This window comes from Martes martes (assembly GCF_963455335.1).
Source record: "Martes martes genome assembly, chromosome: 9".
NCBI lineage: Eukaryota > Metazoa > Chordata > Mammalia > Carnivora > Mustelidae > Martes > Martes martes.
This window is the reverse complement of record NC_137896.1, coordinates 30,797,871-30,825,833: the sequence shown is the minus strand read 5'-3', so window position 1 is coordinate 30,825,833 and position 27,963 is coordinate 30,797,871. Positions and strand designations below refer to the sequence as shown.

At 38.6% G+C, this 27,963-nt stretch overlaps 1 protein-coding gene across 1 annotated transcript; it reads right to left on the bottom strand.

Annotated features, from left to right (window-relative positions):
* Positions 1–2,338: 2,338 nt before the first annotated feature.
* On the bottom strand, positions 2,339–26,637 carry CRLS1 (cardiolipin synthase 1). The gene is made up of 7 exons (XM_080813101.1): positions 26,155–26,637; positions 23,132–23,269; positions 18,261–18,390; positions 7,596–7,681; positions 6,735–6,803; positions 5,089–5,180; positions 2,339–3,325 (listed from the first exon to the last, which is right to left on the bottom strand). Exons 1-7 carry the CDS (start codon positions 26,458–26,460, stop codon positions 3,238–3,240), a joined length of 909 nt encoding a protein of 302 aa, XP_080669227.1. The 5' UTR covers positions 26,461–26,637; the 3' UTR covers positions 2,339–3,237.
* Positions 26,638–27,963: the final 1,326 nt, after the last annotated feature.

Sequence of the window (27,963 nt, the reverse complement as noted above, 5' to 3'; positions counted from 1 at the left end):
AACCACCAATCTACTGCTGTTTCTAGGAGTTGGGTTTTTTGTTTGTTTTTTGTTTTTAAGATTCCACATATAAGTGGAATCATACAGAATTTGTCCTACTCTGCCTTATCTCACTTTGGTATAATGCCCTCAAGTTCCATCTACATTGTTGCAAATGGCAGGGTTTCCATTTTTATGGCTGAATAATAAACATCACTCTGTGTCTCTATGTATTTATACCACATTTTATCCATTCATCCATTGACACTTGGGTTCCTTTCATGTCTTGGCTATTGCAAATAATGCTGCGGTGAACATAGAGTGCATATCTTCAAGATGATTTCATTTCCTTCCAGGATATACCCAGAAGTCAAACTTCTCTTTTTAAAATTATTTTTATTAACATATAATGTATTATGTGCCCCAGGGGTACAGGTCTGTGAATCATCAGGCTTACACATTTCACAGCACTCACCATAGCACATACCCTCCAAACTTGTCTTCTAATAAGGACAACAGGCATTAGATTATGGCCTACACAAATCCAGTAGGACTTTGTCCTAACATGATTACATCTGCAAAGATCCCATTTCTAAGTTAGGTCACATTCACAAGTACCAGGGCTTAGAACTTGAACATTATCTTTTGGGGAGACACAATCCCAAACAGCATTTATTTCTGTTTAAAAAAAAAAAAAAAAAAATCAAGTTTGGGCACCTGGGTGGCTCAGTCGGTTAAGTGTCTGCCTTTGGCTCAGGTCATGATCTCAGGGTCCTGGCATCCAGCCCAGGTCAGGTTCCCTGCTCAGCAGAGAGGCTGCTTCTCCCTCTCCCTCCCACCCCGCCACCCCAGGCTCATGCTCTAATAAATAAAATCTTTAAAAAAAAAATCAAGTTTGGGTACCGGGGAGGCTCAGTTAAGTGTCTGCCTTTGGCTCCCGTCATGATCCCAGGGTCCTGGCATTGAACCCTGTGTCTGGTTCCCTGCTCAGTGGGGAGTCTGCTTCTGCCCCTCCCCCCTGCTTGTGCTCTAACAAATAAAATCTTTAATTAAAAAAAAACAAAAATCAAGTTTGATTCCCACATATCTTGCTTCCAAAATGTGCTAAGGCACAAAAACCATGCTGCAGAAACTCAATATACCCAAATCTCACCTCAATAGGTGTCTGAAGTTTTGAAAAGGCTTTCCAAAATTCTAAGATGGATCCCAAGTTTCATCAGATATGTAACCAAGAGAATTGGACTAAGCAATCTTTTAAGATACCTACCAGCTCCTGATTAAAAACTGGAAAGCAAAAGCCAAAAATGTGACTACCATAGACTTCAGACACGTAATCATCTCAATGCCTTTTTAAATTTACTAACAGGATTGAATCCATTATATGGAGGCACCAAAATGAATTTGTCGTGCTTGGCTCCATATGAATATACACTCAAACATGCCTAATACAGTTCCAGTGTTTTGTAAACTAGCAGAATTCACATTGTAAAATAGTCCAATATCCAAAACCCTCAAGAAACTTGTACCATTTTTCTAAGGGTTGAGGTTTATTAACCAGAGCCAGATTAAGACCTTCATACTAAAGAGACTACGAGCCCAAGACATGAGTAACTCCAAATAGCATCAACACTGAACCAGGAAATAAACATAACGAAGTACAAAATCCCAATTTTTTCCCATAATTACTTTATCTTGAGTTCTCTTCTCTCATTTTAAAACACCTTTGTGCTCCCACTTTACTGGTGCCAACATGTGTTCAATGTGCCTCTTCGGTGGGAATTCCACCTCCAGCCTAACCGCCACCCAAGCTATGAGACTACACAGGGGGTTCCAGAAGGGGAAAATGGCCAGCCACAGGTCATCCACCTTTTCCCTTATACACCCTCCATCAGATTCAGTGACACTGTCCCTGGCTGCAGGCTTCAGTGCATTTCAAGCCTGGGAACAAGGAAGCCAGGACGAATGCAACAGAGGGGCACGCTGATCCCAGGATGCCACTACCAAGAGGCATGTATTTTGCTTATAACTTTGCGTCTTAATTTAACACAGCTTAATTTAACACATCTTAGATACGCTCACTGCACAATTCCACAGGACACCTAGCACAGTGGGCAGCAAGAGGCCTCCACGGTTAAGAGGAAGCAACCAGCAACAGCCATTGTCTTCCTCGTCACTCTCTCCGTGTCTCCCACCCTTCCAAACAGGACGGTGGAGTGAGAGTAAGGACTTTAAGTCAGATGGTCCCAAACAAATGATTTTTACAATGCAAGTGTAAGTGATGTACTTGAATGGACTTTAGGAATAAAAAAACTTCAACAGTGAGGATCACAGCATGTTAAACAGACCACCAGCACTGAAGGCATTTTTCCAACTCTTTTATTCCTTTAATATCTTAACAAAAGATACCCCAAAATTTAAAAAACCTTTGAAAAATATACAGTTTCTTATTATTTACAGAACATGTAAGTATAGGTTCCAAAATCATACAAACGTTGCTACCTTAGAAACGGCGAAAGGCAGGATATAACTCACTGCCTCCTGGCTGGTGCAGCCTAATGGCCACGCTTTCCTATTTCAACCCCCTATGTCACCTGCTAACCTGATACACAGACTGTTAGGCACCTGAGAGGCTGGAAGACTACTGAACTTGAACTTCAATACCTTCTGCTGTGACCTTATTGTTTTCAAAACTTATTGCATTTTAAATCTCTTCACAAGTCTATTTCATCCGTCACTAAGCTACCTCTATTGTCATTATCCTAAATGATCAAATAGTAACCACGCAAACTATTAATGTGTACACAGTTCTAAAAATCAAACATAAAACTGTGTAGCCAAGTTGTGTCCAATAGATACTTAAACCCAGTAAATTCCCTGGTGCTTTGTAAGCAATCTCAACTCTGTTGAACAGAAGTGGCATCTCTTTAGTTTCCATGCTCTGGACTGTTTCTTAAAAATGTATTAAAAAGTGACTGATGGTAATTGGAATAATTTGGTACCTTAGAAATTAATCAAGAACCCTAAGATACAAAATTCTAAATTATAGTTTTATTTGTATTTAAAAATACATTGGAAATTCTGCATATGCCCATGATCAAGCTTATTTTCAATGCACATTACTTAAATTTTGATGACATGGTTTGTTCTGACAAGTCCTTTTTCAAGCTGAACACCGTATTACGGAAACTCCTGTAGATTTCCACTTGCCCTGCCACCAATGATGTATATTGCTTCCTTGCTAATGATGATAGATGGTTTTCATCTGCCTTTTATCACCTGAACAGTTTTTCGACCATAATGATAGTAACTGTAAGCTGATGCAGCTGTGGTGAAAGCCGTGAAACACCTTTTTTGGAAGAAAGAAAGAAAGGTTTAGTGGTCAAGTCTGAAACACAGTGACCATGAGAATCACAAATAATACATGTAATAGAGTTACTTAAAAAGCAAAAAGGCCATGCGTGTGATTCTTTTTTTAGCTCCAGAAATCTAAAGCTGCTGCTTTTAAGATATTGTCACACAGAATCTAGTTAACGAGCCCAAAAAAAATAATACTAGCTATTGTCACCTTTACCCAGCCGTTATTCTAGGTGTCTTATGCCATCATTTTATGTTCACAAGAACCTTCTCTTACAGAGCAGCAGACGGAGCCCCGGGGAACTTTGCTGAGGGCCACAGAACCTTGACTGAGCCCTGTCCAGAGCCCTGTGCTCTTTCCACTGCTCCATGCTGCTGATGGTGCTGGGCTTTTATTTCCTGCAGAATTCGTGCACCTGAGTCATTTTAAATAAAATCTGTTTTTTTTTTTTTTTTTAATGATTTTTCCTTAAGTGAACTGCTAGATTCACCAGATTCTCTTGGAAGTTCCATGAGTGATGCTCATGGCTTGCTGAATGCTCGTGGCCTACCAGGTTACTTTTTGGTGCACCCGTGTGTCTGCTTCCACCAGCTGAGCGAAGGTCATGGAGACTCTGTTTCTGTTTATCCCAAAGCTGTCTGTGTCAGTTAGATCATCTAAATTCACACCTGAACCAGTGCAACATACATGTAGGAAGAGCTGCTATTTCTGAAAACTAAGTGGAATACTTTGGAAATAATTTATAAATCAAGGTGAGTTGCTAAGAACTACTGTCAAAGGCAATATGATCGTTGAAAGGCTAGAGAAAAATGGTTAAAATCTAGAAAGTTTCTACACTTAGATTGCTTTGTAAATGTCTTAAGTTCTTATATCACTTTAAAGAAACAGAAAATAAAAAGTCAGAGAGGTTGTATTATGGATGTAGTTTAGTTAAGAAAGCGAAAACTCCCAGTTAGACTGATACTCAAAGAAAGGGGCATTGGTCCTCTATCAAAAGACAGAAATGAATAGAATGAGTAGCATGAATCAGAAAAAAATGTACACATATATTTTAGAAAATAAAATGTTTAGCATGTGTATCATCTTTAAAACTTCTTTAGCTAACCTGACTTTCGTTAACTAACCATTTTTGGGCTCAGACTGCATAAAACAAGGCTTTAATTAAAGTGCACTAAAATACGGTGCTTCAAGTTCAGTGTGGCGCATCTGGACTCTGACAGTTTGAATTTGACGTATTTTCAAGGAGATACATTTCAAAGCTATAAGTAAGGATAGTAACATAAAAATCAAACTCCTTTCTCAAGTTTCCTTCCCATTATGCCCTTGCACCACTAGGCTGGATGCACTTTCCCCTACCCACTCTCCTACACCCTACCTTGCTTGGGGTCCGTCCTTCATCTCAGTGGCCTCCTCCAGTCTCTCCCTGTATAAACCGACTAGGCCTCCTGCTCAAATGCCACTTCCTCCCTGAAGCTTTCCCTCTTCTCCCTACCCGGGATCAAGTATCCTTCCCTCCTCCAAAACCCCAATACTTTATCTATACCTCTCCTTCTTTTTAATTTGCATGAAAGCTCTTGTAATTTCTATATCCCATGCATGGTACTAAACTTTAGAACAGTATCAGTCATAAAATATAGCCCCCAACTTTACCCAGTTGGTGCTCCTCAAACACGGTAAGAACCAAGTAATTCTAAGACCATCGCAATAAGCCATTTTGCTGACATTCTCAGAGAGTAATTTTACACTTAGCTTACCACAGTATCTGAAGATAAATGCTGTCAGCGTAATTGAAAACTGGAGCTGCCAAAGAAGCTGCCACCAAGATTAATTGGACTGCTGTGTTTACCTTAAAAAAAAAAAAAAAAAAAAGGCATAACTGAACAGTGCCAAGGAGATCCTGTTTCAAGCTCAAGAGACAAAGGCATAGCCCATCATGCGGTAACATGACATCCTCGGCGTGCCCGGTGCTGGAATAGCCTTGCCAAAGAAGCTGGCATTCACACCCAACCAAGGGGGAACTTCACTAACTGGCTCATCTGTCTGCACAGGTGCCCTTTACAGTGAGGCTAAGGGCATCTGTCAGAAAATACTACTACCTTGAATTTCCACAGCAATTCAATAATGTTGCAATGTTCTTGGCCTTTTTTCAGTTGTCTGTTAAAATAGCCTCGTGGAATGGAAATAATAAAGCTACCTCTTCACGGGTGAAAATGTCATGAGCTAAGTGACTTGCCTGCAGTCATAGCAGGTTACAGGGCCAAACCCAGAACCCAGACTCTCTAGCCCTTCATCCAGTGCCCTTGGTTTGCCCAAATGTCAAACCCTAGGAGGTCAGAAAATTGAAATGCATTCATCTCCACGAGAATAGGCTCTGGAAGCAAGGCGTATGTTCTCTGACCCTACAAGAGAGCATGGAGAACAGAAGGAAGAAAATAGAGCCAAAAAGGTGCTGGAGACTGCCTACTCATCCTGAGAAGCGCACTGGGGAAGAGGGTGTGAGGGATGTAGCAGGGGGACATGTGCACAGAAGCACCCCTATCGTCCATTCTGCAACCAGAAGACAAGGATTCCACTTCATCTTTAAGAAATTAAATAATAAAATTGTCTCAAGAACTTCTTACACCTCTTTGAGTTCCTTTCTAAGCAGTGCTATACTCTGTTATGCTTGATACAAATGTAAGTTACTGGAATCTAAAGAAAAACAGAAAAACAAAAACCCTATAAACTCCACCCCAGGGAGTTTTACGTATAATAGTAACAATCCATTTGTCCCAAAGATGATCTGTGTCCCTAACCTGTTAAAGTACTGTCACAAGGGACAGGGCAAAAGGATGGTAACAACAAACTTATCAAGGCTACTAGGAAAACAAATGTGCCTTGAGAGGCATTAATGGTGTTCTCTTTATGCAAAGACTGGCACAGTTACCGTACTGAAAGGGGCTTGGGGCTCTGGAAAACAGGACGGACAACTAAGAGTAGGAGTTGTTTATTAGTAAATACGTTTTCCTATCCTTTCCACGTAATCATCAGTGGTGAAAACGAAGGGCCTGATTTTATGGTTTTCCCCACAGAAAGGAGGGTAATGAAAGGAACCTCCATAATTTCTCTATAGCTCATCAAGACGCAACTGTATTTCCACCTCATCCACCTTCCCAAAACAGTGACCCTAATACCTCCTTCGGACACTTAAAAGCTCAGACCACCAATGCAAAACATATGCACATACTAAGGACCCAAAAAAGCTCAAAGGACAAGAGAACTGGGTGAATGACCTCACTGTCTATCTCCTACAGTCAGCACACTGAAATAAATCTCACTGGCAGCTGCTGCAGACTGAGGCTTATATTCATTATAACAAACATTTACAAGGGAATAACTTAAAAGGATGTGTGTGTCTTACCTTGCTGATGAAGGTTGGTTTTAACCTAGCGGTGGCATAGCAAGGATTGAAATACTTAGAAAGTGTTCGCTAGCAGAGGACAAAAAGATAAAGTTGATTCAATTTATCATTCACGTTTAAAACAAACATTTTGTTATTATATGTAGCTAACAGTTACTGCATATTCACCATATGCCTGGCTCTATGCTAGATAAGCCCTTTATCTGCATCTTCTTTTATCACCCTAAATGAGCAGTGTTTATATTCCTCATAAATCATACACAGGTTACTGAAAACAGATTTTTTAAAAAATTTGTAGATTACTCAATCCTTAGAAAACTCTAACACAGTAACTATCCTGAAGTCTGCCTGATGACATCTGTTTTCTAAATAAACTCAATAAATCTCTCTTATTGCTATTTTCTTTCACAGACTAAAACATGAAATGAATAAGATCCTGCTGTTTTCTCTGGATTGAGAACCAAAAGATGAGGTGATTATGCTAGGCCTATGTGCTCAAGTATCTGTACAACAATGAACAAATATGCAAACAAACCATTCTACGTTTATACAACTGTGATTTTATAAAAATCTAGTTCCAGACAATCCATGGTTGAGGTGAAATCAGGCAGCAGAGGGACTTGGTCACACAAACATTCCTAACAGTTTGCTGCTAGGGACAGGGCAATTCATTGTGGGGGATTCAAAGAACAAGATGACAGTTATGTGTGGTTTTAAAAAACTCTTGAAAAAAGCATAAAAAAATTACTCCCATAAAGTGAACCTCAAGATATAATAGAGTGGGTCTGGTTTTTTGTTTTTTGTTTTTACGTGAAGTTATAAATAATAATAAAAGAATTTTTTTTTTTTTAACAGACTCACCGGTGTTGGAAGAGTTCGATACCTGACGTAAAAAACAGCAGCAATCAGCATTACATCTCTTGAAATTATCATGTAAGTAAGTGGAACTGAAAATCAAATATAAAATAATTTTGATTGGGATTTTGAAAATTACTGATATTACACATAAAATAAAACCTCATTCAGCCTTATGAACTGGTATTTCACAGAAGTAAAAACGTTGTAAATAAATACTTATTGATGGTTTAGGGTCCTTATAGTGAAACGCTGATTTTTATATTCTTCTCTAACCCACCCTCAAACCAAGTGAAGGACTACGTCTGCCTTTCAGAATGTCAATCCTCTTGCCTTTTTTCCCTTCTTGCCCATATTTTTAAGCTGTAGTTATTAATATTAGTGTCAGCCCTACTCAGCCCCCATATCTCTTTCGTGACCTCTCAGCCTTGTGAATTTAGAAAAATGATCACCATGCTCACTATACTTACATGCAATTAATGAGATGGTAGAGACTGGAAAAGATACTGGAAGACTCAAACTATTATGCCAACTCTGGAGCTCTGATGGCTTCCACATTCTAGGCTATTTTACAAACAGTAAAATTTGCTGTATGTAACACTTGTGAAAAAAACAAATATTTTCATTCTTGTCTGGTCAGTTCCTATCCAGGCAACTGCTATTTTTTTTCTGCTGCCCCATTCATTCAATGAATTCTAATTTTAAAAAGAATCCAATCAGTTGATAATTTTCTCATTATTCTTAAGATTCTATAGCAGGGGGGTGCCTGGGTGGCTAAGTCGGTTAAGAGTCCAACTCTTCAGTTTAGTTCCAAGTCATGATCTCAAGGTCATGCGATGGAGCCCCATGTTGGGCTCTGTGCTGAGCCTGGAGCCTGCTTAAGATTCTCTCTCTCCTTCTCCCTCTGCTCCTCCTCACCCCCTCCAAAAGATTCTATAAAATGGCCCCAAAGCCAGAGCCAGCAAAATATAGATTTAATACCCAAAGAATCGCTGCTCCCTTGTTGAGTAACAATGGGAGGGCAGAGGTCCTGTTTCATTTCACATCCTTCTACACTACAGGAGGTCTTAACTATGAAAATATATTGCTTCTAGTAGAAAAAAAAATTTTTTTAAAAGAAAAAAATCCTAAAAAAAAAAATAAATAAAAGAAAAGAAAAAGAAAAAAATCCTGACAAATTGTTTCAAACTAAAATAACAGGGTCATGCGTATCCCCCTTCCACAATACTTTCAAACAGCTCTTTTATGAATTACTTTTGAGATGATATTTATGGTCCTCTCCAGTTCTGAAATTCCTTTTTGTTTTTAATTTTTAAAAATTTTTTTTAAAAAAATTTTTATTAACATATAATGTATTATTAACTTCAGGGGTACAGGTCTGTGAATCGCCAGGTTTACACACTTCACAGCACTCACCATAGAACATACCTTCCCCAATGTCCATAACCCAGTTCTGACATTTTATTCATTCTGCAACTCGAGCAAAATCTACTTACAGATTACAATTTAAATCTGTGTTGGTTATGGCTATGATGTAAGTGTAGCTCCTTGGCCTAGTCCTGGATGACAAGACTATTTGAAAGAGAAAACACTTATCTACCACTCAAGTAATGGCATTTGAGGTGTACACAGAAGATACAGCTGTATGAGCCAAGTAACAAAACAAGACAGCCATGATTTTTAGGAGACTTCTGTGTCTGTAAAACAGATTTTTCTACAGCAGTCATTAGCTGGCAAAATCTAACCATCAGATTTTAAGATGCAGCACACTCATGCAAATTACATAGAGTAAACCTTCTAAAAACAACTTTAGAAGAAACACTTGTTAGTGTATTTCATCATCACAAGGGAAAAGAGACTAGGACTTAGTCTTAAATAAGAAGTTTCTGCAAGAGATGAGACAATTCAATACACTGCAAAGCCTTGAGTTCTTTTTCTAACTAGTAACACCCACACTACCATTTATTGAGTATCTGGCACTGTTATAAGTATTTCATACATATTGTCAGTTAATCTATACATCGATTCCACAAAATAGGGAACATCATTATTGCCATTTTACAAATAAGGAAAGCAAGCCTTAGGCAGATTATATAATCTGGCCAAGGTTGTCAGTTAGTGAGTAGTACAGCCAGTACTAGTACTGTACCACTAGTCAACAGTAGAGTAAGCAGTACAGCCGGAGACCTATTCCCAGCCTATGCTCAGGCCAGAGTGCGAGGCTCCAGCCCAGGTATGTGAGTCATGATTAGCACCTCCAGATTCCGTTTACCATCTGTAACAGCCTGGCGGAGGAAAGGAAAGTTAACAAAAATCAAGTGTTCTCCAAACTGCCCACCACAGAATCACCTTGGGAGAGATTCACAGAAATACAGATGACAGCTCCCTGGGGGATTCACATGCACAGCCAGGCTGGGACCCTGCCTCACCAGGTGGTCTCGAAGGCCTCTGCCAACTGACAGTATACATACAGGTTTTTACTTTGGTTCTTTGGGCAATTTTATTGGGTTCCCTGGCTTCTGCATTTTCTAACTGCTCCTCCTTTCTCTCTAACCTTCCCTTTTCTTTTCTTCCAGGGCTAAAACAGCTTTCATTTTGCTTATCAGAATATAACAGTGTGTTAGTGAGGGTAGAAGGGTGTAAAATGTGTCAGGGATTGCTCTAAGGTTTTCCTCCCTACTTGCTAACCCTATCTGAAATAGGCAATGTCTGCAACAAAGAGGCACATTACAGACTAATTTTATTAGGATTCAAGAGAAATAAATAAAACGAAGTTACTTTTACATATCACAAGTGGTCATTTCAATATCATAGGTTATTTCACTGAGAATAACAGAATAATTACAGAAATTGATTCAAACCAGCAATAAGAATTTGCTATACAGTAAACCAGAAATAATACAAGATACAGAAAAGAATCGTTATTTAGTAAATGAGGCAGAACAAATGCACCTAAGTACAAATTAACTTAGACTCACATCCCAGACTGCTACAAATATAACAAACCAAATAAGTTATTTTCATTCTTATCTCTCCTCCCATAGAGAGCAAGAAGAAAAGCAGAATTATTTATTATCCTAATTGAGGAAGAAAGCACAGTTCTTACTCTTGAGGAAACAAAACTGTTCAAATCAAGGTGGATGGAACTTTTACAAAAATGCAGGCAGTATAAAGGTAAGAAGATGCAAGATAGCATATATACAGCTCTCCCCCTAAAACCTGCCTAAAATGACAGTGAAGGAATGAAAAGACAAAGTCACAAAGAGAATGGGAAGAGAAGACAAATTTCCCAGTTTCACATTTGTTAATAAGAACTACTTTAATTCAAACTGATTAAAGATATCTTAAAAAGCCCAACAAATCCCAAGCAAGATAAATAAAAAAGAAACTCACATCAAAGTGATCCAAAGGGGGCATCAACAGATGAATGGATAAAGAAGATGTGGTATATATATACAATGGAATACTATGCAGCCATAAAAAAAAAACCCAAAACGAAATCCTGCCATTTGCAACAACGTGGATGGAACTAGAAGGTATTATGCTAAGCGAAATAAGTCAATCAGAGAAAGACAATTACCATATGATCTCTCTGATATGAGGAATTTGAGAGGCAGGAGAGGGGGTCATGGGGGGAAGGGAGGGAAAAAAATGAAACAAGATGGGACTGGGGAGGGAGACAAACCATATGAGACTTAATCTCAGGAAAAAACTGAGGGTTGCTGGGAGGTGGTGGGGGAGGGACAGGGTGGCTGGGTGATGGACATGGGGGAGGGTATGTGATATGGTGAGTGCTATGAATTGTGTAAGACTGATGATTCACAGACCTGTACCCCTGAAGCAAATAATACATTATATGTTAATAAAAAATAATAATAATAAAATAAAATAAGAATAAAGAAACTCATACCAAGATATATTACTATGAAACTGAAGAAAACCCCAAAGACAAAGAGAAAATCTTAAAAGCAGCCAGAGTAAAAACAGTTAACTTCAAAAAAGAAATGGATTAGCAGGTCATTTCTTTTATACCTACAACAAACATGAAAATTGAATGATATGTTAAATGTGCAGAAATGACTACCAACCCAGACTTCTAAACTCAATAAAAATATCCCTCCAGAACAAAGGCAAAATCAGGGAAAGACATATACTGCCCAGTATCCTTTATATGTAAAATTTAAAAAATAATAAAAATAAAATAGAAGTTGAAATAGAAATAGCAAGTAAAAAAGTGGCTGCCAGAAGCTGGAGGATGGGAGAAACAGGGAGAGGTTGATAAAAGCATGCTAACTTTCACTTTTAAGATCAGTAAAGTCTGAGGATCTAATGTATCATACGGTGACTGTAGTTGATTACACTGTATTGTATTAATTGAAATCTGCTAGGAGTGTAGAACTTAATATCCTCACACATACAAAAGAATAAAATGATCTCATAATACAAAAGGATAAAGGCAAAATAAAATTATTTTCAGACAAATAAAAATAAGATTGTACCACCAGTTGATGATATTAAAAGGATTTCTAAAGATGTACTTCAGATAAAAGGAAAGTGATCCCAGATGAAAGGGTTTAAGATACACCAAACAATGTAAGCCAGAAAAAATTAAATTAGAAGATACATCTAAATGAACACTATTAAAACAATACCATGTGGGTTTAAGAAGTATATAAAATTAAAGTACGGCAACAATAACCAAAGTTGAGAAAGGAGTAAATGCAGGTCAAGCACCAAACTTTGATAAGGATGAATAATTTTAAGAAAAACCAAATGGAAACAGAATATAACACAGCCAAACTGGCACACAGGGAAAACAAGTACGATGATAAAAAATCTATACAGATGTAAAAAAGCACATATGAGCCAAATGAAACACATAAAATGGAAGACTGTTATACAAATATTAGTAATCACAGTAAATGTTAATGGATTCAATGTTCCAGCAGAAAGATAAAATATTTTTAGACTGGATAAAAAGAAAGAACCCCCCTCCCAAAAAAAAAAGAAATCCCAACTATCTTCATGCTATTTACAAGAAATATCTAAAATATAAAGACACAGAGAAACTGAAAGTGATTTATCCATCAGGCAAACGCTGACTTGATCATTATTGAAGATATGGAGGGTCACACTTCATAATAAAACATTCAATTTATCAAAAAGACAAAAAAATCTAATTTATATACACTTAACAGCAGGATTTCAAAAGACACAAAGCAAATATCAGACTACAAAGAAAAATAATGGAAAACTAAACACAAAGGAAACTAACCTACTCTCAGTAACTGACAAACAAGCAGACCAAACAAAAAAGAACTCAGTAAAGATTTAAATATCAGGATTTAAAATTTGACCAAATGGATACATACAGAACATCACACCGAACCACTACAACTTTAAAAATTCATTTGAAGCACATGTAAAATGTTTATAAAATTTGACTGTAGGGGCATCTGGGTGGCGCTCAGTCAGTTGAGCATCTGCCTTTAGCTCAGGAGGTCCTGGGATGGAGCCCCAGGTCTGGCTCCTTGCTCGGAGGGAACCTGCTTCTCCATCTCCCTCTGCCTGCCGCTCTCCCTGCTTGTACTCTCTCAGTCTCACTCTTTCTTTTTTTTTTTTTTTAGATTTTATTTATTTATTTGACAGAGAGAGACACAGTGAGAGAAGGAACATAAGCAGGAGGAGTGGGAGAGGGAGAAGCAGGCCTTCCATAGAGCAGGGAGCCCGATGTGGGGCTCAATCCCAGGACCCTGAGATCATGACCCAAGCCGAAGGCAGATGCTTAACGACTGAGCTACCCAGATGCCCCACTCTCACTCTTTCTGTCAAATAAATAAAATCTTAAAAAAAAAAAAAAAAAGACCCTATACTCGCTTGAAGGGCTAAAATCGGAGCATGTTCTCTGGATATAAGGTAATTATGCTTGACATTAGTAATAAAAACATACCTAGAAAAACTCACAAATTAAGAAATAAATTTTTATTAACCCCCCTAAGTCAAAGAAAGAATTATAATGGAAACAGAATATTTTGAACTCAATAATGGCAAAAATACTTCTATTGACACAGGAGATTCAGTGAAAGGGATACTTAAGACAAAATGTACAGCCCTAAATGCTAACTTTAGAAAAGCTGAAAGGAATGAGTTAAATATTCATCTACAGCTGTGCTGTTCAATACAACAGCCACTAGCCACATGGGAAAATAAAGCACCTGAAATGTGGCTGGTCTGAATGAGAGATGCTGTAAAATGAAAACTACGCTTTTGAGAGCATAGTATGAGGAAAAACTCACTAATTTTTTATGGATTACACACTGAAATGATAATATTTTTGATTTAGTAGGTTAAATGTTATTAAAATTATTTTCACCTGTTCCCTTTTATTTTCAATATAGCTACTAGAAAATTTTAAATTACATATATGGCTCCCATTATATTTCTACTAAACAGAACCGATCTAAAGAACTTGGAAAAAGAACAGCAAGGGAAACCTGGAGAAAGATATAAAAGAGCAAGATTTAATGAAGTGGAAAGCATATCAGACAAAGCCCCAAGTTGGTTCTTTGAAAAGATTCATAAAACTGATACACCTCTGTTAAGACAATTCAAGGGAAAAAAACAAAGAAGGGACAAATAACTAATAATCAGGATGAAAAGGGGGACAGCACTGCTACATATCCTAAGGACATCAAAAAGTTAATGTGGATACCATAAAGAGTTAATGGTAAATCTTCATAAATGTTGTAATGGACAAGGTCTTAGATAAACACCACAACTTACCAAACAGACAAAAGATGAGCCAGAAAATCTGAATCATCCTATAACAAAAAAAATGAATCACCTATTTGAAAACTCTTTCCTAAACTCCAGTCCTCAGTGCTTCAATAAGTTCTACCAAACATTTAAAGAAGGAATATTGCAATTTCACACAAACACCTCCCAAGAATGGGGGGGAAAACCCTAGACTTCCTAACTCTTATTATGTGATCAGTATAAATTTAATAGTAAAACTTGTGCTCGCTTCGGCAGCACATATACTAAATTTAATAGTAAAACCTAATATATCCTTGTTGGATAATCAGAGAAAAAAACTGCAAACCAATCTTGTAAGTACTGATACAAAATCTTCAACAAAATATTAGAAACTAAATTTAGCAATATTTTCATAATCTATCATGAGCAAATCAGATTTATACCAGGAATTTCATGTTGATTTAACATTAGAAAATCAAGAATGTAATTCATAACACATTAAGAACTTAAAAAAGAAAATAAATGACTAATACATGAAGAAAAAGAATTTGATAAAATTCAATATCTAATTATAATAAAAACTCTTAGCAAACTCCCAACAGAAGTGAACTTCTGTAACCTGAAAATATCTATATAACCCTATAGGAAATGTCTTATTTAATAGTGAAATGTTGGTAACTTTCCTTTTCAAACTGGAAACAAAACACAGACACCATTCCTATTCAACACTGTACTGCGCAGTATGGAAAAGCAAGGAAAAGAAAAGGTAAAAGAACTGGAAAAGAAGAAATACACTATCATTAATTACAGACAATACATAATTGAGGATGTAGAAAATCCAAGAGAATTTACATTATTAGAGTAAGAGGTTTTAAAAATATTTTATTTGGGGGCGCCTGGGTGGCTCAGTGGGTTAAAGCCGCTGCCTTCGGCTCAGGTCATGATCCCGGCGTCCTGGGATCGAGCCCCGCATCGGGCTCTCTGCTCAGCAGGGAGCCTGCTTCCTCCCTTCTCTCTCTGCCTGCCTCTCTGCCTACTTGTGATCTGTCTGTCAAATAAATAAATAAAATCTTTAAAAAAAAAAAAATAAAAAATAAAAATATTTTATTTGATAGAGAGAGCAGGAATGGGGGGAGAGGGGCAGAGGGAGTGGGAGAAGCAGACTCCCCAATGAGCAGGGAAGCCCGACATGGGGCTCGATCCCAGAATCCCAGGATCATGACCTGAGCTGAAGGCTCAGCTGAAGATGTTAACTGACTAAGCTACCCAGGCACCCCGAGAATAAGAGTTTAACAAGTTTTGCTAGCACAAAAATCAACAACAGAAATAGAACTGATTTTAGTTATTACAAAATGAAATAGTAAAAAGCTACCATTTAGAAAAGCATCAAAATTACCAAGTAATAAATACCATGTAATAAATCTAATAAAAAATTGTTCATTACCTCTCTGAAGAAAACTAGTAACATTGTGACATTTTAAAAAGACTAAATAGAGTAGATATATCATGCTCATGGACTGGAAGATCAATATTATAAAGATAATTAATTCTTTCAAATCGAGCTACAGACTCAATGCAATCCCAATTAAAATTCCAACAGGCTTTTCTGGGGGAACTTGAAAAGCTGATTCTAACATTTACATATAAGGGGCGCCTGGCTGGCTCAGCTGGTAGAACATGGGGCTCCCGATCTCAGGGTCCTGAGTTTGAGCTCCATATTGGGTGTAGAGATTACTTAAATAAATAAATATAAAATACATGAAAAAAATAAAATTTACACACAAAATGGAAAGGGGTAAGAACATCAAAGGTGGAAGGACTTCCTCTACCAGGTATTAAGACTTTTAGCAAAGCAGTAACAATTAAGGATGGTATTAGTATAAAAACAGACAAATCAATGGGGAACTAAGACAACCCAGAAACGGACCCATGTATATACGGACATTGCAGTGAGCGTGGAAAGTACAGACTTTTCCATAAAAAATGCTGGGATGGGGCACCTGGGTGGCTCAGTCGATGAAAGTGTCTGACTCTTGGTTTTGGCTTGGGTGGTATCTCAGGGTTGTGGAACTGAGCCCCAATCTGGGCTCCCACACACAAGAATCCCCTTGTTCCTCTCTCTTTGCCCCTCCCCCTGCTTGCCCTCTCTCAAAAGAAAAGAAAAGAAAAGAAAAGAAAAGAAAAGAAAAGAAAAGAAAGGAAAAAGAAAGAAAAAAATCTGTTTTTAAAAAGTGCTGGGATAATGTGATACCCGCAGAAATAGCTAGAAAATTAATTTTTAGGAGATAACTTTTTTCTAAAATATCAACTAGAAAAAATGAAAACAAACAAAAAATCCTAAAAACTTTCCAATACAAAAAATAATCACATATAGGAAAAGGTATCAGAATGGCATGAGACATCTCAACAGCAAGATGGAATCTGGAAGTCTACAGAACAGGGTCTTCAAAATTCTGAGTGAAAATGATCTGCAATTGAAAATTATGCCCAATTAAAATCTCAATCAAGTATGGAGGATAGAATAAAGACATCGTGGACCTCTGAAACTCTGGTTGCCACACTACATTCTTATACAGGAAACAAGAAAAGGTTGCACTCCACCAAAAGGAAACTCTCAACAAGGAAGCCACGGAAACTTGGACAAATAGACCCAACACAGAAGAGAGACAACAGAAATTCCCAGAATAACAGCAAAAAAGAATTTTCAGCTTACAAAACAACATATACCAATTATTCAGGTAAATCTCACAGGAACATTATCTATTATACTAAAACCTGGATACAATTTCTTTGTTCAAAAGGGAAACATCTGGTCAACCTTTGTAAAGTAATACAACAAAATACAAAATAACTCTAAAAAATTGGAGGCATGAAAGTACGTGCACACATGCACACAGATACAAGATCATCTGGATCTTGAAAAAAATCAACAGAATGTTGCTTAGGTTCCTTTCCCCTCCACAAATTATATTAGAATGAGAGTAATCCTGCCCCTTCAACATCCCCAACCATATATAGACCAAAATTCTGACTTTCAAAGAAACACATAAACATAAACATTAATCCAGTTTATTTTTTAATTTGGCAGGGGAATTTAAAAGCCTACAAATAAAAGAGATAAAGAGCCTCTAGATTGAGAAGACTACACTAGACTGAAATGCCATTATACTTCTTCCTATCAAATGGCAATAACAACATGCTATGGAAAGACCATGTGGCAATGTTTGCTTTATTCTCGGATTCTATTTCTAACACTTGGAAATTAACAGTTTAATCTAAACCAAGGGAGAAAAATTAACAAATACAGCTTAAGTAGAAAATGAACAACCAGAAAAATGCATGCAAAATAAAAAGCAAAAGATCGTAAAATTTAGTTAGAAAGAGTATTCAGATAATGTAAAAACTATACATATTATATATATATATGTATATATATATATGATTTGAAGTTGCATAACAAGGTCTAAGTAAAACTAGTAATGTGAAATTTTATAAACATTTTCAGGATTTCAGAGCTCTCTTTTTTTTATGATTAAACTGTACTAAATAAGCAACAGACTTAAGAAAACTTTACATTGCTTTCAAAAACCAGGCACTAAGTAAGAATATAAAATACCATTTCAAAAAATTCTAAACTAATATGAATTAGCAATGCAAAATAATATTTGCTTAAATTTAACTTCAGACAATCTAAAACAACAGATTCTACTAATAAAACAAGAACATAAATTCTAAAGTAAAATAACAGCTTGACAAGCAAAACAGTTCAATGGTTTAAAATTAGGGAAACAGTTTAAAGTTGAAAAATGTATTTTTAAAACAAAAATTGTTTGTCTCTCAATCAAGAGAAGTTCTAAACTGACTAATGTCATTCTTCCCTATGCTATTTAAAAGCACGCAGGATGGCATTCTTACCTGGAATAAGATCTGCATAGGTCAAGCTAACATATAAGATACTGATAAGTATTTTATCAGCAAGTGGATCAAGAGCACTTCCCAAAGCTGATTTTTGATTGGCCCAGTTTCGAGCAATAAATCCATCCAACTGAAAATAGAAGTTTTTTTTAAAACAATTGTCATAATAGATACAGAGTAGATATCTTGAAGGTTAATAGATACCAGAATAACAAGTATATTTTCATAAAATGTTAATAAAACCTCTTCTGTTTCTTACCCTCAAACCTTCTCATTCTTTCACTGGTTTGGTCTAAAAACAATTTCACTTTTCTACAGTACTTTTCTTTCTCAAGGCCTTCCGGTATTTCTTTTATTTTCATAAGGCCCTGTTGTGGGTTGAATCCAAACACAAACTTAGAGATTTAAAGGACCCCCAACAAAGCCATAGAAAGCATGGTGGACAGAACACGGACTGGCAGCCACTCCTTTGAGCCTTGGGTTATTTCACTACAGCCAAAATAGCTGCTTTTGCTTGCAAGGACTACCTGTTAACTCTAAGACTTCGAATTTCACTCCTACCTACTTTTCTATGATAAGAACCAACACAACAGTTCTCACTGTTATTTTTTGTTTAGTGCAACTGTTAATTCCATGTTTGACTGTATGTGAATAAAAAACTCAATCCTCAGGGGCGCCTGGGTGGCTCAGCTGGTTCAGTGTCCAGCTTTTGGTTTTTGGCTCAGGTCATGATCTCACGGGTCATGCGATCCCAGCCCTGTATCGGGCTCCGCATTCAGCTCCACATTCAGCAGGGAATCTGCTTAGTAAGACTCTCTCCCTCTGTCCCTCCCGCCTCACCTGTATGTGTGTGCTTTCTCTCTCCTCTAAAATAAATAAATCTTAAAAAAAAAAAAAAAATCAAACCTCTGTACCTGGCCTACTTAAAAATCTTCATATGAAAATTACTTACTCACTATTCCTGGAAGCCAATCATATTTTAAAGCAGAGGTCATACATGGTTATCAATGGGCCAAATGGGGCCTGCATGCAGCTTTTTGCTTAACCTGTCCAGAGCTTTCAAAACCATAAATTAGTTGCCAATATTTAAATATTCAAGTCTTACCACAAAAGTCCAGATCTCTAATTTCATTTGAGAAATGGAAAGATCTGATTACCCTGGGGCCACAAGATGAATTGAAACCAACTATCTATCACCTACTCCCATTAAATAAGGGAGGTTATTTTCTGGCTTTCCAAGTCTCTACCTGGCTTTCATTCACTTTCTTTAATTTCAAGCTTCAACAAATGTTTGAATTTTCCAGTCCTATTTCCAAGGACAAAGAACCAAGGAGAAATTAACTTAGACATAATTTAACATGTACATTTTAAAGGATAAATAAGTCCTCTGTATCTCAAGTACTCCAGTGAGTGAGTTAGAGGTCTATGGTTAACAACTTCCTCTTTGGAAGCAGAACATAACTGGTTCAAGTCCTGGCTCAGCCCTTTACTATGTGACCTTGAGGAAATTATTTAGCCCAAGCTTCCCTTTCCTCATCTGTATAACCTACCTCAAAGGGTTTATTGTCTTCAGCACATAATGGAATTAATACTATTTAGTACTCAGTAAATCCTCAAGGAAAAAAAAGCAGTTACTAGCTTTTACTTCAGCCACTGAAAGAAATATACATGTAAATATACTACATGTAACAATGTCTAGAACTGGGCACTGGGGCCTTGGAAGATTCAGGTTTCAGTTCAGCTTTTGATCTCAAGGAACTTAACCCTCCACTTTTTCACTAGCATTCCAGTCTGGTCCTCCCTGTTCTTCTACCTACATTAGATTCCAAGGTGACCAACATCACCGCTCCTTTGCAGACATCTGTAACTCTCTCACTTCACTCTCTGTCCACCCTTACACAAAACCATCCATGTACTTTCTCCAGGCCTGCACCTAATCAACTGACCACTGCTCGAGAACACGTAAGTGGGCTAAACTGGTCTCACTTCAAATTCGGAATCATAAATCTCCCATGGGCGCTCAGTACTGCCTGGCAATCCCACACCTGCCTGTTTATCTTTTCTTTTCACACTGTCTGCTCACACTTCAAGCCTACTCCTCCTTCACTCCCAAAGCCTCTCACTCTAACTCATGATCATATCTATACTTTCCTTGAAAACCAGAAACAGATTGTTAGCACTCCCTTATAGTCCCACCCACAAATCCACCACCTACCTGATGTACCCAGACACATTCTCTGCCTTCCCTGATTCATGATCCTTGGCCCTCTCACCTTCTCTGATTTGCCTCTCTTCTCCCCCATCTCTCTTGCATCATCAATCTCCTCCTTTCTGTCTGGTCACTTAATTAACCAGGTAATTAACAACAAAAATTTCCCCAGTACTACCTTCCTTGACCCTACTTCTCTATACCCCTATAAAGCAAAACCTTCTCAAAGCAATGTGTATTGTCATCATACCTCACATTTGTCGCCAAACCACTCTGACTGTCCCCACTCCTCTAGAGATGGTGCTCATGAAGATCACCAATGAATTCAACATTTTTAGCATACTTGACCTCAACACAATTGAAGCACTGTCTTCACTTAACTTTTGGGACACCTGATGGCCTAATTTTCTTCCTTTCTCACCAGCTCTTCTTTCTCAGTGTCCTTCACGGGCTCCTTTTCTATTGCTTCACCTACTGCTCATTTCTCTGACCCCTTCTCTTCTTTAACCCAGCCAAAAATCACTTCACCTAGACTTAACCATTCATATGCTGATAACTCTCAAATTTATCTCTAACCCTGACTTCTTCCAACTCCAAACTACTACTACCCAACTGATTACCTTTACGTTGACAGGCACAACTCTTGGTACTTTCCTATTCTGTCCTACTCTGAGTGTTGCTCATCACAGTAATTGTTACCATCATGCACTAGTTGTTGAAAAGAAAGCAAAAAGTACAGCCTTTCAGATGTATTTCTCTCACTGCACATATGCAATCCACTGACATATCAACTCAATCTTCAAAACATATCCCAACTCACTCATTTCTCTCCAAACTCCCACCCAGACCAAGTTACTACCACTGCCACTCCCCTAGGTAACTGTAAGCCTCCTAACCAGCCTCTCTGCTTCCATTCTTGCCTTCCTACAACCTATTTCCCATATACAAAATCAATCAGGCCTTGTCATTCCCCTGCTTAAATTCCCCGCGACTCCCACTATCTGCCCAGTGGCCAATCCAGAGGCACCAAAACCTCCATGAAGTAAATGTGAAATATGGTTCCAGATAGCTCAGGTTTTCACATACACTGTATATTTAGAAAAATGTAAATGAGGCCTGAGTTCAGTGAATACTGCAATCTCATGTGGCAGCTAAAAAAAGGTATGAGCAAAAGAAGAGCAAATCCAGTAACTAAAAAAAGATCTTTTTACATTAAAAAAAATCCATTATCAATATAACGTCCTTTGACAGACCTGGAGTGTGTCTGAGTAGAGACCTTCAGGCTACAGAGATAAAAGCAAGGACAAAAAGAAAAAAAAAGAGAGAGAAAAGAAAGAAAGAAATTGTGAGAATGGGGAGAAATAGTGACAAATAGGAGCTAAACTCTGAAAAAAAAAAAGTGGGAACCATTCTGAGATGCTTATTTGGAAATGCTATATAATGCAAATGTCTTCCTTTGTTTACCCTGCAAATTCTTCACTTAATCCTATATTGTTCACCAGTTGCTAATGGGCAGGTGGAATTTTGTGTCTGTGAACCTCAAATGGAGTAGGTGACATTACAGATACTATACAACTGTTATTTATAGAAAATTAGTTTATCTTCACTCTCACTAAATAAGTATCAAGCTATACTTTCCAAACACAAATCAGTCTGAAGAGGCACCAAATCATTATTGCTTGTCTGGGTGCTCACACAGATCTCAGACCAGGCTTGTATGAGGATATAATGTATTTATTTCTACATGCGAACTCTGCCCTGATCTTAAAGTTCTCCTCTATCTTTCCACCACTTTCCTCAACTGCGTTTTTGTAGGACGTGTAATTTTAAAAGTCATTTTAAATCCCTTATGCAACAAGGTGGGTGATAAATACAAGTAATGTCACACATGCTGATGGCTGGTCAGTCCACAAAAGACTATTTCACACATATGCTGCCTTCCGTTATAAAATTATTTTCCAAGTTCTAATTTGATATAACCCGAATAAATCCTTCCCTCCTCTGAAACTGACACAGTGATATAAAAGGGCTATTTTTTCATCTGTCCATCTACTGGGGGAGTGGAAGAAGGAAGGATGCCTAATCCCTGGCCCAGGGCAGGATTTTCTGCTGGGTTAGTCAGACAGACATTGCAGAGCAGGGATCAGAAACCAAATCTGTGTGGATGCTTATAGCCTCCCACCAGCATAAACCTGAGTAGAGCTCTGACCTCTACAAGCTCCCTCCCTGGTCACAATAACTGACCCACTGTTTCCACCCCCCCACCAGCCAAACCAACTGTTGTTAAAGATCGGAGTATTTCTATTACAATAAACAGAAAAATAGTCTCATAACTTCTCTCCTTTATTTCTATCCCTAAAGCAAATACTTGGCTTCTTGGGAATTTCTAAGGGTTTTTCTTTAACAAAAAAGTTAAAAACCAAGAGTAAAAAGCACTCCTCATACGCCTCCCAATAACTTTCACTTCCTTCCTTAGATCACTTAAAAAATAAAGAGTTCCACACAGACGTTAAAGACAAGTCCTTATACAAAGTACTGGGTCAGATGCATCTTGAGGATTTCCTTCCAGGAAAAAGCAGACTAAGTCTGTGCTATTTCAGTGTACCAGAGACCCTGGGATTTGAAAGGAGAGCAAAACAGGGGGAGTACATTTACAACTTACCAAATCAGTTAGCCCAGCTAAAGCAAAAACTCCTAGTGCAATATTAAAATCCTCTTCAATAATCAAATAGCCCAAAACTGGGGCCAAGCCAATTCTTGTCATTGACAACATATTTGGGATTGTCCATGGGTTTTCATACTGAAACACAAAGACAACAAAATTTAAATTAAATGCTAGGAATTCATACTTTAACTATATTAGGAAATATTACATATTACATATTATACCAACTTAGGAGTCAAAAACTATATAAACTTTAAATTTAATACTTTGACTTTTAAAATCCATTCTGTTGTTTACAGACCATAGCTCTAAAACTGTCAGAAATACAGAAGATATGTCATATGCCCATACAGTAAAGTGTCTGCTATATGTAGAGTGTGTGTATGTGTACGTACACACACAATTTCCTAAAGAGAGAAAAGAACAAATATGTATTATTTACCATATAGGTGAAGGCTTTAATATAGGACTTCAGGATTAGAATTCAAACCTTACGGGGCACCTGGGTGGCTCAGTGGGTTAAAGCCGCTGCCTTCGGCTCAGGTCATGATCCCAGCGTCCTGGGATCGAGCCCCGCATCGGGCTCTCTGCTCAGCAGGGAGCCTGCTTCCTCCCTTCTCCTCTGCCTGCCTCTCTGCCTACTTGTGATCTGTCTGTCAAATAAATAAATAAAATCTTTAAAAAAAAAAAAAAAAAAAAAAGAATTCAAACCTTACAACACTCTGCTTTTAACAGTATAACTTCAAAAAGATCTTATACTTTAAGTAGACAGCCTAAAGGAAGTGTCAGGGGAAAACAAACAAACAAAAACAAGCCAAATTATCAACCCTAGGCATTTTGGCCTAAAATGCTTAGCAAATAACTTCCCTCCCTCCCCTGCACATACCCATCAAAAGAAGGCTATATGCTATACAGTATATGGACATATGATGAAGAGGGAAAAAAAATTCCATGATCTCATCACTGAATGGATAATTGCTGGAAGAAAATGGGGATAGAAATAGGGATTGAGACCTTTAGGAAATAAAGAGAAATCACGTAAATCTGTTCAAAACAGCCATGAAAATGAAATGTTAAAATTTCCACCAAGAATCTGAGGGCTTTAATATTCCTTAAAACTTCATTTGGAGCCAAGCTGTTTGAAGTTGGCACTAACAAAAAGGCTCTTTGGCAGCTACTATGAAGAACATTACTTACTTGCCAAACAAAATCTGTTGCATGAGAATATTTCAACTTTAAAAAGCCCCACCCTAGTGGAGCTAAGATACCCTGCCCAACAGGATACAGAAATAATACCAAGAAAACGTCTCCCTAAAGCCTGGACTTTTTCTCTACTGGTGAAGGTTGCCAACTCCTACCCCATGGGACTATCTCCTCACAAGACTAACTCTACTCTTAATTAGTAACCAATTAATCTGAACCTTAACTTTGATTTTTTAAAACAGTGACAGTTTCCATTTCTAAAGAAATCTTTTAAAATTCCATGAACTGTCCCATTAAAAAAAGCAGTTCTCTGAAGATACTAAATCTGTGTTTACAAACAAACTGGTAAGAAATGTTCACCTTAATTTGAAAAGAGAATGGGGTCGTTATGGCAGAATACTGCCATTGAAAGCTACAAAATTCTCCAGAAACAAATCACCAAACAAGAAGCAGTACAAACCTCTTCTCAAGGACCCTTTATTGAAAGTAGAACACATTATGTAATGAAATGGGAAAATTTTGGGAACATATTCCAAATTCAAGTTCAAAGGTCAGAGTGTTTCAGAACCCAGAGAAAAAAGATAAGTCTGTTTACCATAATGTGGTACCAAATAAGTCAAACACTGATCCAATATTACAGCAACTCGGGGGGGGGGGGGAGCTCACGACTGAGAAAAAGGAATCACAAAACAAAAGGTCAAAAGAGAGTCCCAAAATTAATGTCAGAAATACCCACAGGGCAAAATTAAAGACAAAGTTGCAAACAGTCAGATCATTTCATTTGGCGAATTAATCAACAGAACTATACTGTTGTTGGAACAGTGAAAGAGAGTTCTTTTTAGCTCCACATAAAATATTTTAAAGTACCTCATTAATTTCTAATCATTACATTTGCAAAAGTTTCTAAATTACAATTAAGAGAGCTAATCTCAGATTACCCAACCAGATAACCTGTGGCATACTCGACCAACTACTGCCGCTCTGGGAAGGACTTCAGCCACCATATGGCAACCTCAAAGCATCCAGCATTCAAACCCCGACATACTTTAGCTATTAGTGGAGCTGAGACCCCGGCCAGGATGTGGCCACCTCAACCCATGCTGTACAACTGATGAAAGCAGTACAGGGCCCACTGAAGACATAACAATTGAAGATGTAATAATTGCATGAGCCTTGCTAACATGACATCAAAAGCTCTCCCACATTCATGCTCTGGTGTCTTCTGCTTGGGCAGTATTTCAAAAGGTAAGCGGACAAATATTTCGTTCCATTACCTCAAAAAGAGAGTTGTAATCTTCTTCTATAATTAGAGGTTAAAGAATCCTTTAATTACGATTATTTAATTATCCTTCATCTTGTAATACATAAGGTTACCAAAGGTCAAATGATAGTGAACCAAACCTGCACAAGCCAAAAGGCTTGTATACTTTTCTAAAGATTCCTACTGACTTGCCCTAAACATTGGGGAATGGGTTCCGAGAATTAAAAACAGACTTAATAAGACAAGTGAAGGCTATTTTTACCAATGCAATATCCTGTGGCCGATCCCGCTTAAGGTGCGGACAGAAAGGAGGTAGGGAAGGAGGAATTCTAACTTGACCGCCGAGACTAAAGGTGGACTCAGCTGGCACCTCTGAAATTCATCCCAACTGAATGACCTGCCCGTTACTCCTCTTCAGGGAACGGTTTACAAGTTCTGGAACGGAAATGTCTGACTTGGGGCAGTCAGAGCACGTTATTTTCCTCCAAGTCCGACCTCCGTGAGGGCCCGCGATCCCGACCCAGGGTTGCCCCTCCGCCGTCTCTTCGGTACATACCAGGCTGGTGGAGCTCGCCTGGCCCCATCGGCCGCCCCGGGCCTCCGCGGCGGCGTCCCCTCCGGCTGCGGGCCCGGGAGTCGCCTTCCCCGCGCCGGAGCAGTGGCCCCGTGGGCTGGCCCCAGGCAGCCGCAGACCGAGCGCGGCGGGGCGCAGCCACCAGCGCTCCACCAGGCAGCCTAGGCAGCCAGGCACCGAGCGCAGCAGAGCCCCGCGGGCGCGCCCCTTGCCCGGCCGCACCCCTGGCGCCCATGCCGCGCTGCGAAGGAACCCCCACGAGCCGCGGGCCACGCGCGAAGCCAACATGGCCCTGCCGCCGCGCCGCGAGGACACAGGCGGCGAGAGCTCAGCAGCCTGGGGCACCGGCGAGCCGCCTCTCCATAGAGTGCCCACAACGTCGGGGAAGCTCAGCCGCCTCCATAGCAGTTTTCAAACGCCCGCACGCTTTGCTTATACAGGTGGCCCGGAGCCGCCAAGGACGACGCCTTCGCGACGCTTTTGCGACACCGTCGGCGCTGGCCTTCCCAGCGCCCCCGGCGGTAGCAGGAGGAGCCTAGCGTTAGGCACCGTGGGGTTGCGGGGAGCCGTAGGTTCGCGGTGCTGTAGCTTTCTCGCTGCCGTGGTCGGGAGCTGAGGTCCGTGGGGAGGGGAGCACAGGAACTAGTAGGGCTGGGTGACTGCCTGGCCGATGTGGCCCGAGAGCTTAGGAGCCGTTTCGGGTCTCGGCCTGAAGCCCTCCGAGGCCCGTTGGCCTGCAGAAGACCCCCCTCCGAGGTGTCTGCGGCGCCCCGGGAGTCCTTGTGGGAGGTTTAAATATTAGTAAAGTGTCTGGTACAGAAGTCATTAATACAAACTCCCTGCCTTTTTCCCTCTTCTGAGCGTTTAATACGCCAAAAACGTGGGTATTAGAAAATGACAGTTTACCAGGAAAGTGTTTATTACAGCTAGGTTCTAGTGCATTCTCCCATTTAATCCTTCCAGCAACTCCAAAATAGGTTTACAGATAAGGAAATTTAGGCTGAGAGAGGTTAAGAAACTTGCTTATTAGAGGAATATCCAAAATAAGAATCAGCTCATCATTGGTCAATATTATTATACACTAATTATTAATATTGCAATTATATTAATTGCTGACATATTTTGCATTAATACTGCAATGTTGCAGAACTGTTTTCTTAATTGAGTTCTGTGTCAAATTGGATTTGAATGGGTCTTGACACCTCGGCACTATTTCCCCTCCACCCCCCACCCCAGCCCTGTCTGTGATGACAGACCCACTTTAAAGTTGATCTTGAACTCTTAGTTCAGGTAGTTAGGAAAGAAAAAGACCACCTGAATTTGAAAATCATTGTAGATCTGAGTATTTATCAAAAGAAATCTTTGATTTAATTTAAATTAATTTAAAAGAAATCTTTAATGTGCATATTGAAATACTGACACTGTGAGAAAAGTTAAACTTTCTGTACTAGCAATGTGAAAATAATTTTTTTAAAAACCAAAAAAAAAATTAAAAAATGAAAAAAAAACCATATTGGAATCAAATACCTACAATTTTCATAGACAGACATTGGATAATCCTGTGAAGTGAGAATGGGCAGTATTTCAATCTCTCCTGTGCTTTTCACTCACTAAATTGCCTTTATTCACACTTTCCACTTCTTCCTAATTTAAGACAGTTTCTCACGGTTTCTTGGGAGTTTTCTTCTCTATGCTACATCTGCCTGTAATAGTTGGCACTATGTGGTCTTTTATTGTGGTAATCATTTTCCAGTATATACTTGTTTCAAATCATGTTAAGTGTATACAATG